Genomic DNA, 20,306 nt, shown 5'->3' with positions numbered 1-20,306 from the left:
AGCAATTTATGAGTTAAATATTTTTTCAAAGCCATTTTTACTAGCAATTTATGAGTTAAATATATTTTCAAAGCCATTTTTACTAGCAATTTATGAGTTAAATATATTTTCAAAGCCATTTTTACTAGCAATTTATGAGTTAAATATATTTTTCAAAGCCATTTTTACTAGCAATTTATGAGTGAAGTATTTTTTCAAAGCCATTTTTACTAGCAATTCATGAGTGAAGTATTTTTTCAAAGCCATTTTTAATAGCAATTTATAAGTTAAGTATTTTTTCAAAGCCATTTTTAATAGCAATTTATAAGTTAAGTATTTTATTCAAAGCCATTTTTGCTAGCAATTTATGAGTTAAATATTTTTTCAAAGCCATTTTTACTAGCAATTTATGAGTAAAGTATTTTTTTCAAAGCCATTTTTACTAGCAATTTATGAGTAAAGTATTTTTTTCAAAGCCATTTTTACTAGCAATTTATGAGTGAAGTATTTCTTTCAAAGCCATTTTTACTAGCAATTTATGAGTAAAGTATTTTTTCAAAGCCATTTTTACTAGCAATTTATGAGTGAAGTATTTTTTTCAAAGCCATTTTTACTAGCAATTTATGAGTGAAGTATTTTTTTCAAAGCCATTTTTACTAGCAATTTATGAGTAAAGTAATTTTTTCAAAGCCATTTTTACTAGCAATTTATGAGTTAAATATTTTTTCAAAGCCATTTTTACTAGCAATTTATGAGTGAAGTATTTTTTTCAAAGCCATTTTTACTAGCAATTTATGAGTGAAGTATTTTTTTCAAAGCCATTTTTACTAGCAATTTATGAGTGAAGTATTTTTTTCAAAGCCATTTTTACTAGCAATTTATGAGTGAAGTATTTTTTTCAAAGCCATTTTTACTAGCAATTTATGAGTGAAGTATTTTTTTCAAAGCCATTTTTACTAGCAATTTATGAGTGAAGTATTTTTTTCAAAGCCATTTTTACTAGCAATTTATGAGTTAAAAGTTTAACAAAGACTTGCATCTTTGTTAAAGTGTGTCAATTCCACTTAAATATTGTTTTTTTTAAAGGGGGGGGGGTGAAATGCTATTTCATGCATACTGAGTTTTTTACACTGTTAAAGAGTTGGATTCCCATGCTAAACATGGACAAAGTTTCAAAAATGATGTGTGTGTGTGTCCAAAGCAATTTTTACTAGCAATTTATGAGTGGAAAGAGTTTCAAAGCCTTTTTTACTAAAATTTTATGAGTAAAGTATTTTTTCAAAGCCATTTTTACTAACAATTTATGACTAAAACTAATTTCAGAGGCATTTCTCAGTGTAGTTTCTCTACCATATAGTTCTCTCTCTAAACTAATCAAAGTGGGGTTTGTGCTTTTAAAACGGTAACGTAATGACTTTTCATGAGAAGTGTCTTTTCCTCTGTCAGGGTTGGATTTCCTCAGTATTGAGTGAACCGCACCCTGACGAAACTCGAGGCTTTTACGTCCAAAACAAACCTCTTGATTTGGCCATAACGACCGATAACCCCAGAGCAACCAGGACCCGTCTGTAATCCGTCATTCCCAGCTCTCAAAACACAATCTGCGCGGCTCTCTTTATCACGGGCCGTTCCTGCGCTGTTGCTGTAGAGATTGTGGCTGTTCTCTTTGACATGTGCTCCTCCTCTTCCTGGCAGGCCCATTATGAGCTGAATATTGGGCAGCCATGCAGATGGTCTGAGCGCTCTCTCTCTTATCCAATATGAGATCAGCCCCTGCTGTGGCCCACAGGGAGAATAATGCATTTACAGCCTCTGAGGAAAACTTCATGAGAGATGCATGTCTGTCCGGCTTCAGTTAGAGTGTGTGTGTGTGTGTGTGTGTGTGTGTGTGTGTGTCTGTGCGCCGCGCCCTTGTTTTTGAGAAAGAGAAAGAAAATGGAGGTTGTTTGTCCTTCTGATGGAGTTTCTTTAGCATTTCTTATGCCATTCTTTCCTTTATGGAAGACAGAGAAGTTTTCTTACATTAAGAATGAATGCAGATCCAAAATGTATATAAAAGCATCATAAAAATTAGATTTTTAAATGCTTGCGTTGTTCGTTTCCTGAAATTCTTTAACACCTTTTCACCTCTATATGTGGATGGATGTTTTTAATTGGCTTCTGGTGAAAATTAAATATATATATATTTTTTAGGTTTAGAAGATGTCATGTTTTTAAGACTAATTTATGCGTCCATGTTCTTGACTTTGTGAACATGGTAATTTTGGTTGGTGAATATTGTAAGCACACATGTAAATGGAAGAAATGTAAACCTTCATTTGTGAAAAAGTTTCCATTCCAAAAAATAAAACTAAAAGTATTAAGACAGAAAACTATAAATAGACAATTTTACTGTTTAATACTATCCTGATTTGCATCTTTGTTAAAGTGTGTCAATTACACTTAAATATTGTTTTTTTAATGAATGATGTTCATAATGTTTTTAAAAAAAATTCCATAAAAAGTATTCATAATGAAGCTGGTATACTAAAACAAACAGTAATATATATATTATTATAAAAGTATTATAGTATTATAAAAAAAAATATTTTTATAGGCAACATTTCTCATTTTCATTTAGTTTAAGTTAATGCAACTATATAGATAGATAAATAAGAAAACTGTCCTGAAATTAAAATGTAAAAATAAAATGAAAAAAATATTGCATTGCAAATGTGCAAAATTTGTGAGAAAAGGAGTGTCTTGGCATTATATTTCACATAGTTGACTGCACTCAAAAAAATGGTTCCCTCTCGAGGCGGTAACTCAACATTACGTCAGCTAAGACGTATATGGGAACTCTTCCCTTCTCCACTTTCACTGAAATCTTATTGGCTAACGCCAGCTGGGGACAGCTGGCCAATTGACGCGAAGCATGCAAATACTGGCGGGTAAGCGTGCAGTATAAAATGCATGGGCGCGAAAATTACGTCAGAATCTCTTTCTTCACGCTAGAAGTCTTATCTAAGTCATCGTGGAAGTTGCAATAGAGGACTACTCACCCTGTTTTTCCTCTCCGCATCCGATGGCTGCTAATGCTAGATTCGGACCTTCAACAGTTCTGTGTGACCTGCTTGGGATTCTCACACGGACAACACTTGCGAAAAACCCAGTGTACCGAGCTGCCAGTGCGCGCCCTCAGAGCCAGAGTGGCTCGGAGGACGGCGGGAATGAGGCCCACTGCCGCCAGCGAGCCGCTGGTGGGCCCTCCCCCGCCCGAAGACGAGGTTGACGTCGGCGTGGTGGACTATAGCTTCCGCGAACTTCGTCCTCTTCGGAGCTGGCGAGGAAAACGACTCCATGTCGCTTCGACGTCGAAAAAGGTTTGGGCCTCTCAGTGGGACCGCCCCGACCAAGAGGGCCCTGAGACCTCCAGGAGAAGCTCGTCAGGGTCTTCGGAAAGGTCGTCTCGGAGCTGAGTCTCGCTTGCAACGCACATGACGAGCCTGTGATGGGTAACTAGACTCGTGGCTCCTCCAGTCGAGCTGCTACCAGATGGCATTTAGGCATGCAAGAGCTCGTGGTGAAATCGTGGGCTGCACCCCAATCGGCGCGCACCCACTCTGCTACGAAGGCCATATCACGCACGTGGACGGGACGGAAACCCTCCCCCCGTCTAGGAGACTGTTACCACACACCTGTGCTCGTCTCCCTCTGCTTTTGGTCCGGACCACAGTCTAGAAAGAGCAAGTGCAGCTTCTGCTCTTTACCAGGGCAATACTCAAGGTGTTTCAGGCAAACGGCGGCACAGTAGCGCTGACGTCATCAGGATCGCGGCAACTGATCTCGCGCTGATTGCTATTAAGCGCTCTGCTCAGCTTTTTCACGGAGCTCATGGTCATCTTTACAGGCACCTATGGCTTCCCTAGCTGTCCTGAAAGACGCGGACCGTAGGCCGCTCCTAAACGTTCCAGTTGCTCCCTCCGGCCTCTTTGGTGACGTCATGGAGCTATTCTCAGAGACGCAGAAAGCGCGCCAAAGTATGAGCCATGTGATACCCCGTCGCTCACCCCAGTCTTCTTCTGCGAGATTCTTATGCACCGGGCCAGGCTCTGAAACCAGCTAAAATAACCCGCAGTGGCACCCCGCTCTGAACCGGACGCTCGTTTCTGCCGAAACCAGCAGTGGTAAGAGCCTGGAAGGTAACGTCAGGGTCAGTTGAGGACCCCGCGCCGCGAGAGAGCCAGCGCGCCATACGAGCCGTCTCCCTGACGGTGAAAGAGTGAGTGAGCGGGAGGCCCCGCCCCCAAGCGCCATGCTCATATGCATCATGTCCCCCATTTCCTTCGGGCGACGATTGCTATGTCTGTTTGAATGCTGTTTGTGTGAGTTCCACAATAAAAGCAGGTATACAATCAGCGAAAGAGCTTTACTGCCTCTTACACTCATCTCTGTGTCACTCGCCCTGTCTCAGATCAGTGCAGAGCCACAACCCATGATTATACTGGCCTCGCGAGAGTGCCAACACCACATAAACACGGTGTCACCCTCAATGTTCAGATGCATCATGTCCCCCATGTTTCTTCGGGTGACGATTGCTGTCTGTTTGAATGCTGTTTGTGTGAGTTCCACAATAAAAGCATGTTACAATCAACTAAAGAGCTTTACTTCCTCTTACACTCATCTCTGTGTCACTCGCCCTGTCTCAGATCAGTGCAGAGCCACAACCCATGATTACTGGCCTCGCGAGAGTGCCAACACCACATAAACACGGTGTCACCCTCAATGTTCAAATGCATCATGTCCCCCATGTTTCTTCGGGCGACGATTGCTGTCTGTTTGAATGCTGTTTGTGTGAGTTCCACAATAAAAGCAGGTATACAATCAGCGAAAGAACTTTACTGCCTCTTACACTCATCACTGTGTCACTCGCCCTGTCTCAGAACAGTGCAGAGCCACAACCCATGATTATACTGGCCTCGCGAGAGTGCCAACACCACATAAACACGGTGTCACCCTCAATGTTCAGATGCATCATGTCCCCCATGTTTCTTCGGGCGACGATTGCTATGTCTGTTTGAATGCTGTTTGTGTGAGTTCCACAATAAAAGCATGTTACAATCAACTAAAGAGATTTACTTCCTCTTACACTCATCTCTGTGTCACTCGCCCTGTCTCAGAACAGTGCAGAGCCACAACCTATTATTATAATGGCCTCGCGAAGGAGCGAGAGTGCCAACACCACAAAGACACATGCATCATGTCCCCCACATCACTATGGGTGACGATTGCTATATGTGTTTAAGTGATGTTTTTGTGAGTAAAAATTGTACTCAAGAAGCATATATACAAATTCTTGCACCCAACGTTGTGTCACTCGCCCTGTCTCAAACAGCGCAGAGCCACAGTCCATGATTATAATGGCCTCATGATGGCGCAAGAGTGTCACACCATTTAGCGACGCGCCCGCCCTCCCGCCAGTGCTTCCAGCCTCGCGGGGGCGGGGCCCCAATAAAATAAGCCATCAGTGGCTGTAGACGTAACGCGTCCGCCGTGTCATCTCATGGACGGAATAATTCACGACGGATATTCTCTCCAATTCAAACGCAGACCTCCCCGCTTCAATGGCGTGGTCCCGTCACTGACTTTGCCCCAAAACCGTCCTGTTCTGCGACAGGAAGTTCTCAGTCTGCTCGAGAGAGAGCGATAGAGCGAAATTTCCCCTCAGATCGAGCGGAATGCGCATGTTGAATTATCTGGACGATTGGCTGATTTTAGCCCACTCAAGAGATGTGCTATCAGTCACGTGGAAACAATGCTTCGCCGTTTGGATACGCTGGGACTGCGTGTGAATATGCAGAAGAGCGTGTTTTTACGAGTCGGACTGTAACATATCTGGGAATATGTTTGGACTCGATGGCGATACAAGCCCATCTCTCTCTAGAGCATTTCATCGACTCTGCGCTGTTTCTGACTGGGCAGGTCGTTTGCACTGAGGGAATTTCGGAGGCTTCTGGGACTGATGGCGGCGGCTTCTTCAGTGTGCCATCTGGGTCTGCTACATTGCGGCCGCTACAGTTTTGGCTGTAACTCGAGTTCCGCCGAGGGCGTGGTCTTCGGTCCACAAGCACTTACGGTCATTCACAGTTGCGTCAGCACTCTGAGACCGTGGAACAGCCCGGATATGTTCAGCACAGGAGTTCTTTTCTCTGCGAACGCGATCTAGGCCGGGGAGCAGTGCGTCTGGGCCTGTGGTCGGAGTCACAGAGAAGGTGACACAAAACCGTTTGGAATAATGGAAGCGGTGTCCTAATATCCCTGCAAGCCTTTCGGTCGAAATTGGAGCGGAAACATGTACTGATTCAAACCGACAACACGTCTGTGGTCTCGTACATAAATCGCCAGGGTGGCGTGCGCTCCAGAGCTCTATTCAAACAGGCAGCGAGTTTCCTGTTGTGGGCGGACCGACACTTAATCTCCATAGGAGCGTCGCACGTCCCCGGTACTTTGAACCGTGGAGTGAGCATGCTTTTGAGGAACGGGATTCCTTAAGGAGATGTTGGCTTCACCCAAGATCAGATCTAATGATTTGGGAGGGAGGAAGTGGATTGTTTGCCACGAGCGAGAACACGTTTGCTATCTCACTCCCCCCCTGCTGGGAGATGCTCTGACATCGCGCTGGCCGGAAGCCAGGCTTTCACATTCCCTCCTGTGAAGATTCTGCCTGTGTTGTGCAAAATCAGGGAGGAGAAAGCATCAGTTATACTCGTGGCCCCGAACTGGCCGAATCAGCCCTGGTTCGCGGACCTGAGAGAGTTACTGATGGCTCCCCCATGGCGAATCCCCCTCAAGCAGGACCTGCTGTCTCAGGCGAATGGCACAATATAGCACCCCAGCCCCGAGCTGTGGAACCTTCATGTGTGGCCGCTGCGGGGACCCTAATGAGCGGGACACTCTGCACTGACGAGTGCTAAACACACTTACTGAGACGCGAGCATCATCAAACATTCGCTGCTACGCGCAGAAGTGGTGAGTTTTCACAAAATGGTGCGAGAACATTTATACTGACCCGGGGACCTGTTCCGTGTCGGATGTTTTGCGCTTTCTACAGCACAGTTGGATAGCGGGAGTTTGAAACCATCCACGCTGAAGGTGTATGTGACCGCTATTGCCGCTTTCGTTCCCCGGTTACGGGTAAACGATCGGTAAGCACGCTCTGGTATTCAGTTTTCTCAGGGGAGCAAGTCGATTGTGAACTTCATGGCCGCCCTCCGTGCCGCCGTGGGATTTCGCTCTAGTTTTGAGGGCTCTATCTCTTATTACCGTTCGAGCCATTAGCTTCGATTGCGGTTAAGGAGCTTCCCTGAAGACTGCCTTGCCTCTTGCTCTCGCCTCAGCGAAGTGCCTTGGAGAATTTCGTGAGTGTTTGGTGAACAATATTGCATTGGTTTCGGGCCTGGCGACTGTAATGTCACTCTCCGGCCGAGACCGGGTTTCGTTTCGAAGTCACTCAATACACCGTTTTGTTTCCCTGCCCGCCTTATCTGTTGAGCCGTCAGCCTCGCGCGACGCTGATACTCAGAGCGCCGGGACCCTGTTAGGGTTTTACGGATGTATATGAATTGCTCGGCCGCCTTTCGTCAGTCGGACCAGCTGTTCGTGTGCTTGGTGGATGTAATAAGGGACGTGCTGTTTCTAAACAGAGACTTTCTCACTGGATCGTGGACGCTATCAAATGCCAGGGGAAGGATTACCCCCTCAACATCAGAGCTCATTCTGCGAGGACATTATAAATGCTTCCTGATGGGCCTGGTCTAGAGGTATGTCTGTCCAGTATTTATGTTTTGCTGCTGGCTGGTCTTCCCAGAACACAATCGCCAGGTTTTACAAGCTGGATGTACCCTCTGTAGCGTCACATGTTTTTCGGTGAGTTAAGTTTTATTCATTAAAGCTGTTATAACCAGCTATACAGTAGTTACCATGGCTGCTAACTCTGTGTTATGGTTTAAATGGTTTATGCAGCAGTCACCGCAAACGCCGTCGACTCTGTTTAACTCTCATGCTTGAGTGCTTATTGCTTTGTGTCTGCCCTGGTTAGTGCAGATTTCGATATATTGCTTGAAGTTATGCATATTTTGTTAGGGTCGGAGCAGATGTCTCATTGGCCTAGTTCCGCCTATCAGATGCAAGCACTCTTAGCGACACGGCCATTGGCTAGAACTGTACTGCTTGTGTGAGGGTGATTGACTCCGTTCAGGGCTTATCTTCACTGCTCTCACGGCGGGATTTTATACAGTTCCCATATACGTCTTAGCTGACGTAATGTTGAGTTACCGCCTCGAGAGGGAACGTCTCCGGTTACTATCGTAACCTCGGTTCCCTGAGAGGCGGGAACGAGACATTACGTTAGCCGCCGTGGTCGCTGTTTGATCAGCTGTGCTAGCGTTCAGTCGTGATTCTGACGTAATTTTCGCGCCCATGCATTTTATACTGCACGCTTACCCGCCAGTATTTGCATGCTTCGCGTCAATTGGCCAGCTGTCCCCAGCTGGCGTTAGCCAATAAGATTTCAGTGAAAGTGGAGAAGGGAAGAGTTCCCATATACGTCTTAGCTGACGTAATGTCTCGTTCCCGCCTCTCAGGGAACCGAGGTTCCCTATCATAGGTCACTTCGATGCTGCGGTGACGTCACCACGTATGGGAACACCTCCGGTGTGACGAATGTCTGAAGCCCTATACCATCCCGCCAATCCTATTGGCCAAATGGCGCATAGCACCACCCTACGCATGCGCACGCATGATATACCTGGGTGCAGCGCGCCATTTCGCTCAGATTTCATTCCTTCAGGAATAGCGAATCTTCTGTGCCCTATCATCTCGCGTTCTCCAGCGATTTTCTTCGAGCAGTGTTTAACTCCTCTTTCGCGGACGCGATGAGTCAACGAAAGGTAAGAGCCGTATATGGGTTTATCACAGGGAGGCACTCATGAGAGATTCGTTTGCAGCCTCTCTCATGTTCTCTCTGTGATAGCCTACGGCTATGGTAAAATAAGAAAAGTATCCGCGCTCTGGAGTCTATTTCTTCAGTCGCCTCGCGTCTAACCCCCACCGTTCGCTTCTGCGGTCGCCGAGGCCCCGCACGAGGTGTTGGTTAGGGGCGATATGTGCGGCTTGACTATGAACACAGTGATGCACTGGAGTTTCCACTTGCTCGCTCTCCCCTACTCGAGCGCGTTGATCAGAGCAGTTTTGCTTTATACTATGTTGTCTAACCGCAGCTTCTACTCAGAGTAGGCTCTGACCTGCATAAGCGGTTCTCTCCCTCCGAGCGGACAGGAGAAACGCGCTTCCCCTTCCTCAGTGTGCTACATGGCGGACTGCTATTATATAGCGATGCCGTTTGACTACCTCTCTAGCCGAACGGATCGCGCCAAACTCCGCCGCGACCTAGTCTCGTCTAGACGTATCGAGTCGTGTCTATTTCGGCAAATTTTATTCTCTTATTAAGACGGTTCTTTACGAGAAGCCTCTCGTTCTTTCCCCACACTCTAACATTGACCGTCTCGCAGCACAAGCACTTCGAGCGTCACTGAACTGAGCTGTTATTTGAGCGCCCCTCAGACACTGCACAATTCAGTCTTCAGAGTTTGAGGGACGGCACAAGAGACTGGCGAATTTGGCCAGTTTATGACGGCTCACACAGCTGCCGCGTTCTCGCTAGCGGCGTGGCCCTATGTTTATCTTGTTGGATTAAATCCTGCCGTGGACACGCTTCAGGATTATACACAACGAAACACAGCGAGTTTGACGCATGCATTTCCTTCTATGTTTGCCGGGGTCTGTGCCCTCCACTGAAGAGTGCTGTTGGACTGCTAATGCACATCCAACCCTCTCACTGCAGCCCCCACGCTCTAACATTGACTGTCTCGCAGCACATGCACTTCGAGCGTCACTGAACTGAGCTGTTATTTGAGCGCCCCCTCAGACACTCTGCACTATTCAGCCTTCAGAGTCTGAGGGACGCCACAAGAGGCTGGCAAATATGGCCAGTTTATGACGGCTCACACAGCTGCCGCGTTCTCGCTTGCGGCGTGGCCTAATGTTTTCTTGTTGGATTAAATCCTGCCGTGAACACGCTTCAGGATTATATACAACGAAACGCAGCGAGTTTGACGCATGCGCTTTGCTTCATGTTTGCCAGGGTCTGTGCCCTCCACTAGAGAGTGCTGTTGGACTGCTAATGCACATCCAACCCTTTCACTGCAGTCCCCACGCTCTAACATTGACTGTCTCGCAGCTAAGGCACCTCGAGCATCATTGGATTGAGCTATCATTTGAGCGCCCCCTCAGACACTCTGCACAATCCAGCCTTCAGAGTCTGAGGGACGCCACGAGAGACTGGCGAATATGGCCAGTTATGACGGCTCACACAGCTGCCGCGTTCTCGTCAGCGGCGTGGCCTAATGTTATCTTGTTGGATTAAATCCTGCCGTGAACACGCTTCAGGATTATACACAACGAAACGCGGCGAGTTTGACGCTTGCGCTTTCCTTCTATGTTTGCCAGGGTCTGTGCCCTCCACTAGAGAGTGCTGTTGGACTGCTAATGCACATCCAACCCTCTCACTGCAGTCCCCACGCTCTAACATTGACTGTCTCGCAGCAAAGCCACCTCGAGCATCATTGGATTGAGCTATCATTTGAGCGCCCCCTCAGACACTCTGCACAATCCAGCCTTCAGAGTTTGAGGGACGGCACAAAAGGCTGGCAGAGATGGCCAGTTTATGACTGCTCATACAGCCGCCACGTTCTCGCAATGGCGACGTGGCCCGATTTTTATCTTGGTGAATTTAATCCTGCCGTGGATACGCTTCAGGATTATACACAACGAAACGCAGCAAGTTTACGCATGCGCTTTACTTCATGTTCGCCAGGGACTGTGCCCTCCACTAGAGAGTGCTGTTGGACCGCTAATGCGCATCCAACACTCTCACTGCAGTCCCTACGCTCTAACATTGACTGTCTCGCAGCAAACAGCGCTTCGAGCAGCATTGGATCGGGCTGTGACGCCAGGCGTAATAATAAATAATAATCCCTCAGACACTGCGCAATCCAGCTTTCAGATCTTGAGGGGCGATTCAAGGGTCTTACACAGACGACCCGTTTATGACGGCTCGCACAGCCGCCGTTTTAGTTAGCGGCAGAGCCTGATGTTCAATTTGTTGGTCTAATTCCTGCCGTGGACACGTTCAGGAATATACACAACGGGACGCAATAGCTCTTATGCATACACTTCCCCTGTGCACGAATGCCGCAGGCTTTTCCGTGCACGGACATTATGTGTATGACAGCGTTGCAGAAAGCGGAAATTTGAGACTGCTAGTATCGTTTTGGGTCGCGTGGAACGCTTGCCCGGCATTTCTCAATGGGTGTTACGCACAATTGTCACGGATACACCAATTCGTTTTTTAGAGGCCCGCCTCTTTCCGCTGAATTCTTTCCACGGTGGTAGACTGATGGTAATAGCAGTGTTGTGACAGGAGATGTCAACTCTGCTGAGCAAAGGGGCTATAGAAGTCGTAGACCCCGTACTTCTCAATGCATGGATGTAGCTCTGGCCCCGTTGCGGCTCCAGGGCGTCCGTCTGTTAACCACTTGGATTCCACAGCGGCATTCCCCGTAATTTGTCTGGGGTTACTTCACATGCGCCCTTTTCAGTGGAAAAGTGGGCGGTAAGACGAAATATTTCACCCCGTTGTCTTCCGCATCCGACGATTTCGGTGACACGGAGTTGTGTGATGTCATTAAAGCTATGGATGCCAACCGAGTTTCTCCTACCGGGGTTCGGCTGGGGATTTGAGCTTTCCCAGAGACCGTCACGACGGATGCGTCTTTGACCGGTTGGGGAGCTGTTTGTCAAGGGCTACCAGCCCATGGAGTGTGGACAGCTGCACAACGCAGTTGGTATATAACCGGTTGGAATTACTGGCAGTTTTCTGGCTCTCCAGTAATTCGCGAATCTGCTGATCGGCCGTCTTGTGCTGCTCAGATCAGACAGCACAGCGTTTGTCTCATACCTGAATCATTAGGAAGGATTACGCTCTCGCCCCCTGTGCAGGCTGGCGAGACATGTTCTTCTCTGGTCTCAGAGAAAATTTCTGTCGATCCGAGTTGTTCATGTCCCCGGACGTTTGAACTTCGGAGCAGATATGCTATCCAGACGGGCTCTGGAACAGGGAGAATGGAGATTACACCTCCAGACGGTGAATCTTTTATGGCGGATATTCGGCAAGCGAAAGTGGATTTATTCGCGTCAAACATGACTACGCATTGCCCGCTATGGTTCTCCCTATGCCCCCATCGCCCCTGGGCGTGGATGCATTAGCTCACAGCTGGCCCACGACCAGTCTGTATGCTTTTCCTCCGATTCGTTTGATCCCAGCGGTATTATGCAGAATACGGTGGGATAGAGTGGATCAGCTGCTGCTGGTGGCTCCGCGATGGCACACGCAGCCGTGGTTTGCGGATCTGATCAGTCTGCTAGCGGGCTCTCCTTGGAGATTCCCCTCAGACAGGATTTATTATCACAAGCACAGGGGCTGATTTGGCACCCGAGGCCGGATCTGTGGAAACTGTGGGCGTGGCCATTGAGCGGAGTGCATTAGTATGTCCCAGTCTTTCTGTTGAAACCACTGAGACTATATTGAATTCTAGAGCAGCTTCTACGAGACGCTTATATGCTTTCAAGTGGAGACTGATTACAGCCTGGTGTGGCAATCGTAATGTGGATCCAGTTTACTGCCCAGTGGCTTCAGTGCTGGAGTTCCTCCAGGATTGTTTTTCGGATGACATAACACCAGCCACTTTTAGGTTTACGTGGCAGCCATTTCAGCTTACCACGAATACATAGGCGGTGCCTCTATGAGGTGTCATCCACTAGTTTCTCGTTTCGTACAGCGTGCGCGACGGCTGAGGCCTTTCCGCCCTGTGCGAGTTCCTTCATGGGGTTTATCCATTGTGTTGCTAGGTTTATCAGGGCATCCGTTTGAGCCCTTGGAGACCGTATCGGATAAATTCTTGACACTGAAGACACTTCTTCTCATGGCTTTATCCTCCCTCAAGAGAGTTGGGGATTTACAGGCTCTTTCTGTTTCATCCTCATGCATGGAATTTGCACCGGGCTCTGTGAAGGTGCTGCTGCGGCCCAGGCCTAACTATGTTCCTAAGGTCGCATCTAACCTCTTTCGCTTTCAGCAAGTGTTCCTGGAAGCTTTTTCACCTGCTGAGGCTGGATCAGAAGATCTAAGTCTTTGCCCTGTGAGAGCTTTAAAGACTTATGTGGATCGTACAGCCCCTTGGCGTGAATCTGACCAGCTGTTTGTCTGTCTTGGACATAAAAGTAAGGGCCATGCGGTTCCAAAACAGCGCATGTCCCATTGGCTGGTGGAGGCAATTTCTTTGGCCTATGAGGCGCGCGGACTCGCTTCGCCCTTAGAAATTAAGGCTCATTCCACTTGAGCTGTGGCTTCTTTTCAAGCTTTTCTCAGTGGATCTTCTATGAATGATATCTGTGCTGCGGCAGGATGGTCCTCACCGAGCACTTTTATCAAGTCCTACAGTCTGGATGTGAGGATGGCTCCTGGCTCCCGGGTTCTCTCCGCTTGAGCAGATGCTTCCTCGGATCTCAGTTATCAGGTACGTCAGGCGTTTTGGTATATCGTTCCCATACGTGGTGACGTCACCGCAGCATCGAAGTGACCTATGATAGGGAACATCTCGGTTACGTATGTAACCTTGGTTCCCTGAATAGGGAACGAGATGCTGCGGTTCTGGCCGTTCCGTACCTTGATAACTTCTTCATCTTCAGTCATGAAATCTGAGCGAAATGGCGCGCTGCACCCAGGTATATCATGCGTGCGCATGCGTAGGGTGGTGCTATGCGCCATTTGGCCAATAGGATTGGCGGGATGGTATAGGGCTTCAGACATTCGTCACACCGGAGGTGTTCCCATACGTGGTGACGTCACCGCAGCATCTCGTTCCCTATTCAGGGAACCAAGGTTACATACGTAACCGAGATGTTACGATAGTAACCGGAGACGTTTTCCGGCACTGTTCGTTTTACACATATATGTTTTGTTAAAACAACACAAATATATTTAGTTTTCCGACAAAACACAATTGTATTGTGTTTAATCAACTTAAAATGTTTAATTTTAAATTTTACTTAATTATCAATCGTTAAAGTAACGTAAAGGGTTTAATTTCGTGATTCAAAAAAAACCGGAAGTGACGATTTCCAACGCATTTGATGACGGTGTGGATGGGAGCAAGAGGTATCAGTCAGGTAAGAAAATCTAAAGTTTTTATTGTGTTAAGTCAAAGTCTTTAATTTCTCTTAGAGTTTCTGTTTTGAGGTGCTTTTGTTTTGCAGTCTAGTATTGTGTAATCGGTTTATTGCACCGTTAATAGATGATTTTGAAGCGTTGGGAGATGTGAAAGCGCACGACTCTCTGTAATGTATTTACTTTAGTATATATATATATACACTAGGGCTGAAACAATTACTCGACATTATCGACAACGTCGACGATAAAAATAAAATTTTCAGCAAATGTTTTTGAGTAACGTTAGTGGTTTGATCTCGTATCTGCCTGATTTGAAAGCCTGCATTAATGCAGTTTGACCAGTGTGGCGCTGTAGCGCAAGATTGTAATACACTCTCCTGATTCAATTAAAAAGAAGAAGATAGCACTTCAGTTTGAGGCAAACCGACCCGATCCGAACCTTGGATGAATATGTAAATATATACTGCACGCCTTCCTCTCAATAACTGCATAAACACAACAAAAAACTGACCGCGATGTAAAAGCAGCTCTTAAGAACACAGAGATATGGATGTTTGCACGAACTCTGAGGTTCTCCAGGCACTCCAGTAAAGAAAAGTCCAGTCACGTTTATTTATATAACAGTCCTTTATGCAATCGATAGCTTTTCAATATTAAACATGAAAATACAGAGTAAGTGTCGCTAGAATTATAACTTGATTTCCTTTTATAAAGCAGCTCTCCGGTATGGAGCTAGCTAATAATAAAATCATTTTATAAGTGGGGGAAATATTTCATTAAAGTCTTAGTTCTGCGCTAGATCAAACCAAACTGTTTTGATTATCATAACCCAATAAGGTATTTTAAGAGAGATTGTATTTATTAATAAAATGTTTATCCAAAAATAAAACGTCCTATCACTTACCTTTACTTTATATTATACATATGGCTTACAATAAGAGATGTTAAGAGACAGAATGATTTGTCATTCAGCTACTTCCTCATATAACTAATCAAATGGCGAATAGGAGTTTCTCTCTTATCTCATTTTGTGTGCCAAATATATTTGTATAAATTAATTGTATTAGTAATACATAATGACTTTAAAAAGTGGAAGTAATTACCTTTATTTGTTATAATATGTATATTTTAACTAATTTAAAAAGATAAATAATCAATAAATGTCCAACCATGAGATGTTGACCGAGTTTTGAGAGCCCTGGCTCAGCACAGTGGGAGTATTTGAAGCTTTGTTTATGAACATGGCGGTGTGGTCATACAATGACTTTAAACCGGACACTACTCTGAGCTGTTCACATTATACATATGCTCCAGATATGTAATCAGGTCCTCCTTTAGGAATGGTAAACATGACACTATTCATCACTCACACAAATAAATCACTTAATATTTTGATCATTGAATTGGTTTTTGCTGTTCAATTTTTTTTTTTTTTTTTTTTGTAACACATTGCACTTCATGTGTACAGGTTTGTGCAGAATTTGAGACATCCAGAATTACCATAGGCCCATTAGAATCAACAATCTTTGCCAAACTTGATTCGGACTGCAAAATTTACGAAGATGTTTTCATACTGAAGAAGAGACCTTGGACAAATACTGAAACCCTCTTGGTGCCCACTACACAGGTAAGAACAACTGCACTCAACACAACCTTGTATTAAAACATTATTCTCTCACTGGTTACTGGAAATTGACAAAAAAAGACAGATAAGATAAGGTTTATTAATACAATAAATACAAAATATGTGGTATATCTATAAACTGATAGATTTATTTTGATGCAAGGCAGGGGTGTCCAGACCTGCTCTAGGAAAGCCAGTGTTCTGTGGGGTTCAGCTCTAACACACCTGCCTGGAACTTCAGGTAAGACTTTTTTGTTTTAAAATTCCCAAGAACCTTGATTAGCTGGTTCAGGTGTGTTTAAATGGCTAGATCACCCAAAAATAAACATGTCATTATTCACCCTCATGTCGTTTCAAACCCGTAAGACCATCATTCATCTTCAGAGCACAAATTATGATATTTTTTAAGGATGCCCCGATCATGATTTTTCATGGCCGATACCGATTTCTTTTACAAGCAAACTGGACGATTTTTTTTTTTTATCTTTAAGCAACAAACAAGAAGGAAGGACAGTCCACAGTCTACAGTCCAAAATTGAGTGAAAGCTCAATAAAGCCCCTTTCACACTGCGATTCCGGCAAATACAGATCCCGTAACGACACGTGACATCAGGGCGTGACGTGTAATGTACGAGTCGAAAACATTAGGCATGTAATACTTTCACTGAATCTGGCGAACGATCTCGGTGTCACCGTGGAAAGTGAGGAACTAACTGATCTCTGCTTCATACAGTTTGCACTTTTTTTTTTTTCAGTGAACGTTGATCTTCCTTCAAAACAGCCAGTAAAAGAGTCACACGATAATGTCATCACTACGACACAGCATTAGATCTGGCTTTTGTTCACACAGCGCTTGTCCCGGGATTGAACCCAGCAATGTTACTACGTCCCCGACCCGAGTTCAATGCTGGAATCAATCCCGGGATGTGTTTGCTTTCACACAGAAGTAATGTAGTCGGAGCATGCGGGCGCACTTCCGGAAAAATCGGCTGAAAAAAATTCCAAAGACCGGCCGATTACCAATTGCGTATTTAAAGCAAAAACCGTCTGGTTTCCAATTTATGGCCGGTCAATTGGTGCATCCCTAATATTTTTATGAAAATGCGAGAGATTTCTGAACCTCCATAAAGGCTGCAATGCAACTGAAATGTTCCCAGAGTCATAGTAAGGACATCAGTAAAACAGTCCATGTGGCATCAATGCTTCAACCACACTTTTACAAAGCTACAAGAATACATTTTGTGCAAAGAAAACAAAAATAGCGACTTTAATCAACAATTCTTCTCCAAATCACATATTCTGCCATTATGGACAGTAACAAGAGGCATGAACATTGCTTTCCTCTGCGTGTAATCAAGGCTCAGTGCAGGCGTGTTGTAGGTCAGCAGCACCATGTGCATGAATTATTTACGTGCTGTTGATAATGGTGGAAGATGCGATTTGGAGAAGAATTGTTGAATAAAGTCGCTGTTTTAATTTTGTTTGCACAAAAAAGTATTTTTGTTTACTTTGTAAAATTATGGTTGAACCACTGGTGTCACATGGACTGTTTTACTGATGTCCTTACTATGTTTCTGGGTCTGGGAACATTCCAGTTCTGTTGTTAACCATACAGGGTCCAGATGTGTAACATTTTCCACTGTAATGTTTGTTAGAATCCCATCTTGACTGCTTGCCTGGATTTCCCATAAGAAGATGAATGACTGACTTTTTTTCATGTAATTTTAGAAAAAAAAAAACAAAGGCTAAATTTTGTTGTTTTCATCTTCAGACTAATGAAATTGAAGTATCCAAATGAAGACCCTAGCAGTATGGAGTATATGGTGAGTTCAAGGTTAATAAATTATTTGTTAAAGTTAATACACAATAATTTGAGTTCTCCATGCTTTTAAATACTTCTAGGATACAGACGTTGCCAGCAGTCAGGAGGTGATCCAGAAGACTCATGGGAATCTATTTGAAGCTGCATCATTGAAGACAGTCCAGCAGAAGTTGGAGTTTTAAAGGATAAAGTTCTTCAGGACCTATAGCAGTTTACAGTCTGTAAAACCATGTTACTGGGACTGATTTATGGACTGAACTTGAGCAACCCTCCTGAACTCAGGTACACATTTGGAATACTGAAGAAGTTATTTCTGGAGCCACTTCCTGTTCCTGGAATAAGGTTTGATTGGTTGCCCATGAATGCCAATTAGAATTGTATTTGCTATTTTGTGTAATTTTGTAATGTGGTTTAAACTGTATTTTACTGTGTGTAATTATTTATTGCTTGTTTAACAAATACACTTTGATCATTTGTGACATCTTGTCTTTTGTCTCATTACAAGACAAAACATACAAAAAATGCTTTGTTGAAGGGAGTAACTTCAAAAAGAAAATATTGTGTTAAAGTAACTAGAACTAATTGTGTGGAACCACTGTCCATAATTGAAATGAGTAATTTGAAACAAACCTCCTTATGTTGATAGAGTGAAACAAATTTGGCTAGATTGTAATAAACCAAAACATGTTGAGTTAACTTAACCAGTTTAAGTTGAAGCAAAGTCAATAAATTGAGTTGGTTGAACATTACTATTTCACATAGATTATACCTCATTCAGTTGTGTTGTCACAACACAAGGAGTTTGCATAGATTCAAAAAATTCCATTAATGTTATCAAAACACAATTTGGTTGTGTGGAACCACTGTCCATAATTGACTTAAGTAAGTTTAAAGAGTCATTTTTTTGAGTGTGTGTTTGTCTGTCTGTGTGTGATCTACAGGAAGTACTGGCTCAGTAAGGTGGGCAGTCCCAGCTCTCGAATCCACCGCGCTCAGTTCACCAACGAGAAACCAATCACTAAACTGGAGATTCGTGGATTTGGCACTCGCTACTGAAACCCGGCCAGACCGATCGGCACAACAAACACTAATACTTGGTAGATAGTTTACATGTACACTTTATAAGAAAAACTAAAGCTTTACCCCATAGTTATAATTTGTTGTTTCTTGGCATAGGGTTGTAAATATGAATACTTTTTTTGATGCTATGCAATTTTCTCAAAGAAAAAGTATGATTTTATCTGATTCATCAATTCAAACTCAGTATGAAAGATTATAAAATATAATATATTGTAGTGGATTTTTATCTTAGATTTTTTTATGTTTTTGAAAGAAGTCTTTTCTGCTCACTGACCAAAATTACAGTAAAAATTTCGAAAAACTACTTTTAAAAATGACAGTTCTCTATGTGAATATATAGTAAAATGTAATTTATTGAATTTCCAGCATCATTCCTCCAGTCTTCAGTGTCACATGATCCTTCAGATATCATTATAATATGCTGATTTGTTGCTGAAGAAACTTTTCTGATTATAATAAAAAAGAAATCAGTACTTTTATTCATCAAGCACTCATTCGATTCTGACAGAATCCAATCAGAAGTGACAGTAAAGATATTTATAATGTTACAAAATTTCTGTTTCAGATAAATGCTGTTCTTTTGAACTTTGTGTTCATCAAAGAACCCTGAAAAAATAAAACGGATCACAGGTTGCACGGAAATAATCAGAAATGTTTTTTGAGCGGCAAATCAGCATTTTAGAAATATTTCTGAATGATCATGTGACACTGAAGACTGGAGCAATGATGCTGAAAATACAGATGCACATCACATAAATAAATTACACTTTAACAGATAATCACAAAGAAACCGGTTATTTTGAATTGTAAAAATATTTTAAAATTTTTACTGTATTTATATCAAATAAATACAGCCTTGGTGAGCAGAAGAGACTTCTATACATCCAGCCATTGGTCAAAAACAGCTATTTTGAAGTAAAGTATTATGAAACTAAGAAATGTCTATTAAAACACTGAACCAGTTGTTTTATTGCAAATTAATAATTTTTACTGCTTATTCAGTGAGTATGAATATTAAACGTCCTCTGATTCTACAGCATTATCCTCTTTCAGGAGATATTCTCTTTACACATAATCGACCAATCACGGCCTGCGTTACACTCATCACAGTTCTGTTACCATGGAAGACCTGGCCGTCTCACAGAGCTCTGTTAAGGTGGAATCTGTATCAGACATCAGCACATCTCACTTTTGTGCAACATCAGTATCTGCGTCCATTAAAACTGTATTTAGAGTGATTATTTAATAATAGTGTATTTTAGAGATGAGCTCAAATCTCCCAGATTGTCCGTGTTGACCCAGAGACACACAGTCAGCTGTCCCCAAGGGTGTCCTTTTTTTCCCAGCATGCATCACTTCAGTAAATCTGCATGTGCAGTGTTTTTTTAGGCTGGAATCCTCTTAGCTGACAGTTGCAAGATTAGATCAGAGGCTTATCAAGGGTTAGTGTGTCTCTGAATAGACGGACGGCTTTC

At 43.9% G+C, this 20,306-nt stretch overlaps 1 protein-coding gene and 1 long non-coding RNA gene across 7 annotated transcripts in view; both read left to right on the top strand.

Annotated features, from left to right (window-relative positions):
* The window catches only part of acyp2 (acylphosphatase 2, muscle type), a 133,900-nt gene extending 114,030 nt beyond the window's left edge, over positions 1-19,870 (top strand). For all 4 annotated transcript variants that reach the window (XM_052569525.1, XM_052569524.1, XM_052569523.1 and 1 more), the window contains one exon: positions 18,693-19,870. In XM_052569525.1, coding sequence (XP_052425485.1) covers positions 18,693-18,807 — 115 coding nt within the window. In that variant the 3' untranslated portion in view covers positions 18,808-19,870. The remainder of the gene's footprint in view (positions 1-18,692) is intronic.
* LOC127968361 (uncharacterized) lies at positions 14,280-18,230 on the top strand. Of its 3 annotated transcripts, none has more exons than XR_008155957.1 (5): positions 14,280-14,304; positions 15,774-15,932; positions 16,093-16,170; positions 17,701-17,752; positions 17,832-18,230. It is a non-coding gene; the product is annotated as an uncharacterized LOC127968361 (long non-coding RNA). The 3 variants fall into 3 exon arrangements; XR_008155956.1 differs by lacking the exon at positions 14,280-14,304 and adding an exon at positions 14,311-14,757; XR_008155955.1 differs by lacking the exon at positions 14,280-14,304 and having other exon boundaries at positions 14,311-15,932.
* Positions 19,871-20,306: the final 436 nt, after the last annotated feature.

The sequence above is a fragment of the Carassius gibelio genome, chromosome B11, assembly GCF_023724105.1.
Source record: "Carassius gibelio isolate Cgi1373 ecotype wild population from Czech Republic chromosome B11, carGib1.2-hapl.c, whole genome shotgun sequence".
Taxonomy (NCBI): domain Eukaryota; kingdom Metazoa; phylum Chordata; class Actinopteri; order Cypriniformes; family Cyprinidae; genus Carassius; species Carassius gibelio.
Note: the sequence above shows the minus strand (reverse complement) of the source record. Positions and strands in the feature narration are given on the sequence as shown.